This window comes from Montipora capricornis, chromosome 6, assembly GCF_036669925.1.
Source record: "Montipora capricornis isolate CH-2021 chromosome 6, ASM3666992v2, whole genome shotgun sequence".
In the NCBI taxonomy this organism is placed as follows: Eukaryota; Metazoa; Cnidaria; class Anthozoa; order Scleractinia; family Acroporidae; genus Montipora; species Montipora capricornis.
The window spans coordinates 2,715,754-2,718,147 of record NC_090888.1 but is presented as its reverse complement, the minus strand read 5'-3'; the positions used below and the strand labels follow the sequence as shown (position 1 = coordinate 2,718,147).

Here is a 2,394-nt window from a genome sequence, read left to right as displayed (position 1 = left end):
TGCAAAAGAAACCGTTGGTGTTTTCGAACTTGGGGCATCTTCAAATTACTTCCGATCTTGCGCACATTTACTTTACCGCGTCATTTCCGTCACCATGTATTGCGGTGCACACCGAACGAAAGCTCTCTCTCGAAGCCGTAAATTTCGGTCGCCGAAAATGAATTTGAACGCTTTCTTATGCCGTTTTCCTTCGGTATTTGGCAAATACATAACAATTCTAGATCACGTTAGTAAAATCAGGCAATTTAATGCAATTCCATCTGAGTTTCAGGGATTCGAAAATCGGCCCCAAATTAGTTTCCTCCCTTTCCGTATTTTATACTGTAAGCCGATCTTGCGAGCCCTCAGCCTCTTGGTTTGCGGTATACAGAATGTGTAACGAAACTGTAACGCGATCGTCAACGCGATCAAAATAATCCATTATTTCAGATGTTTTCGACGGGTTTTGATGTTCTAACGACAAACATATCTCCTCTGGACCCTGTGGCATACAGAGCAAACTACGCTAACACTTTATTTCATCAAAATATTTGTGAATGTCATAGACTTGTCTAACGCCGTCATTTCGTAGTATCTGCTAAAATCATAGCCTTTATTTCTGCAGCTCTCTCGAGCCCGGACTTTGTGGGCTCCTTTTCCGTAAAGCAGCTGGTAATGGAGCCAAGTTAACTTATGAGAATTTGCACACAAGTCCTCTCTAAAAGTTCAATTTTGCAGTCGCAAAAAGCTATAGCTCTGGAAACCTCCAATAAAACTCTCTAATTGAACATTTCTATTTGATAACAACACTTGCAACACAAGAAAAAACAACATATGCAAACTCAGCAGCATCTCAAGTGGTCAAAAAAGCCCCTTAGGGACGTGAAATAAACGTATGTATGTATGTATGTATGTATGTATGTATGTATGTATGTCAATATAGTACCCTTAGATAGAGCATTAGACACTAATTAGAGCAATAGAGTATTGTAAAACCAAAACCAAAGTAGTTACTTTGGCCAATCAAAAGGGACGGAGACAATCCAGTAAACCAATCAAAACTCGAACTAATTTACACGTAGCCGACACAAAAGCACGGGAAAATGTGCACACAGGAACCACGATTGGTCTTGGTTTCACTTCTGATTGGTTGAAAAAGTGGCGGAAGAACTTTGAACCAATCACTGAGTGAAGTAATGCAAAACCAAAGCAATTATTCGCTAATTACTTTCAACACTCAATTGAAAACCGTTTTATCAATGAGGTAATGTGTCTTCATATGTTGCTTGAGCAACGGGCTAAAATACAGTGTAATGTTAGTAAACAGATGCCATTACCTTGGTAGATGTATATACATAAAAGCAATCCGTGATTTGTATCCCCAATAAATCATATTATTATCATAAATATTGCAACTTAATTTCTACCAGATGTTGGTGGCCAAACATGTGATCTTAATCAAAATTCTTTGTCTTTATTTTCAAACAATTCAAGCACATATAAAAAACAAGAGGTAAAAGAACTAAGAGGAAGAATGTTGCACCTGTTGTCATATGCTTCTCCGTCTTCTTGTTCGTCTCCATAAAAATATGAACAGCAGTGCACACAAAGAAAGTATTAAAACCCAAAACTTAACATGGAAATCAACACATGATGCAGTTGAAACACTTGCACTGTTTGGAAGTGTTTTAAGTTTATGAATGTAATACAGTTGATCTGGGGTGAGTGAATCACCAATTCCAATAAGCATTTGCAACTCACAGGTGCTGATGAAATAATCAATCAAAAAAGGCATCTGAGTATTTTGAAGAAAATATGGTATATGGACTGGCTTCACTCCAAGCTGGTGGGCCAAAATGCCGACATAAGCATCGTCTGGTCCAATTCTCCCAATCTGTCTTGACAGATGCACCATTTTTGGAATTAATTTCCACGACAGGACATACATGAAACCCTTGCAAAACACAGGGTAGCGATCCAAAGCAAGATCACTGGGGCTGACATAATGTCTGTGGGATTTTTTTCTGACAACGTTCGTGTCGAGGGTAACGCCTCCATATAACGATTCTTTTTCGCCTTGACCTTGCAACCATGTAACCAGCTTAGCAATATCCACATAAACATCATCATCTGTTTTCAAGACATAATTGCATTTGATCTTGGTAGCCCAGTAAAATGCCATGAGAAGTTTCGTTGAGATATTTCTATAACTGTCCTCGTAATCGCCAATAAGCAAGTCGCCATATTTCTGTTCCTCCTCCTTGATTACTAGATTCATTTCACTTGTCACTCCTTTGCCCATCATAAATACAATTTCAAATGTGGCATCGTTAGGTAGATGAGCTCCGTTGGAATTTGCCCACGTCTTGCGAATCATGTTTCTCCTTTCTGCGTTTATTCGTTTGTTTGGGGATG

The 2,394-nt window shown here is 38.8% G+C and overlaps 1 protein-coding gene across 1 annotated transcript in view; it reads right to left on the bottom strand.

Moving 5' to 3' along the window:
• Positions 1–1,066: 1,066 nt before the first annotated feature.
• LOC138054594 (UDP-GalNAc:beta-1,3-N-acetylgalactosaminyltransferase 1-like) overlaps positions 1,067–2,394 on the bottom strand; it is a 2,048-nt gene continuing 720 nt past the window's right edge. The window contains exon 1 of the mRNA XM_068901096.1: positions 1,067–2,394. This exon is cut by the window's right edge and continues 720 nt beyond it. Coding sequence (XP_068757197.1) covers positions 1,529–2,394 — 866 coding nt within the window. The 3' untranslated portion in view covers positions 1,067–1,528.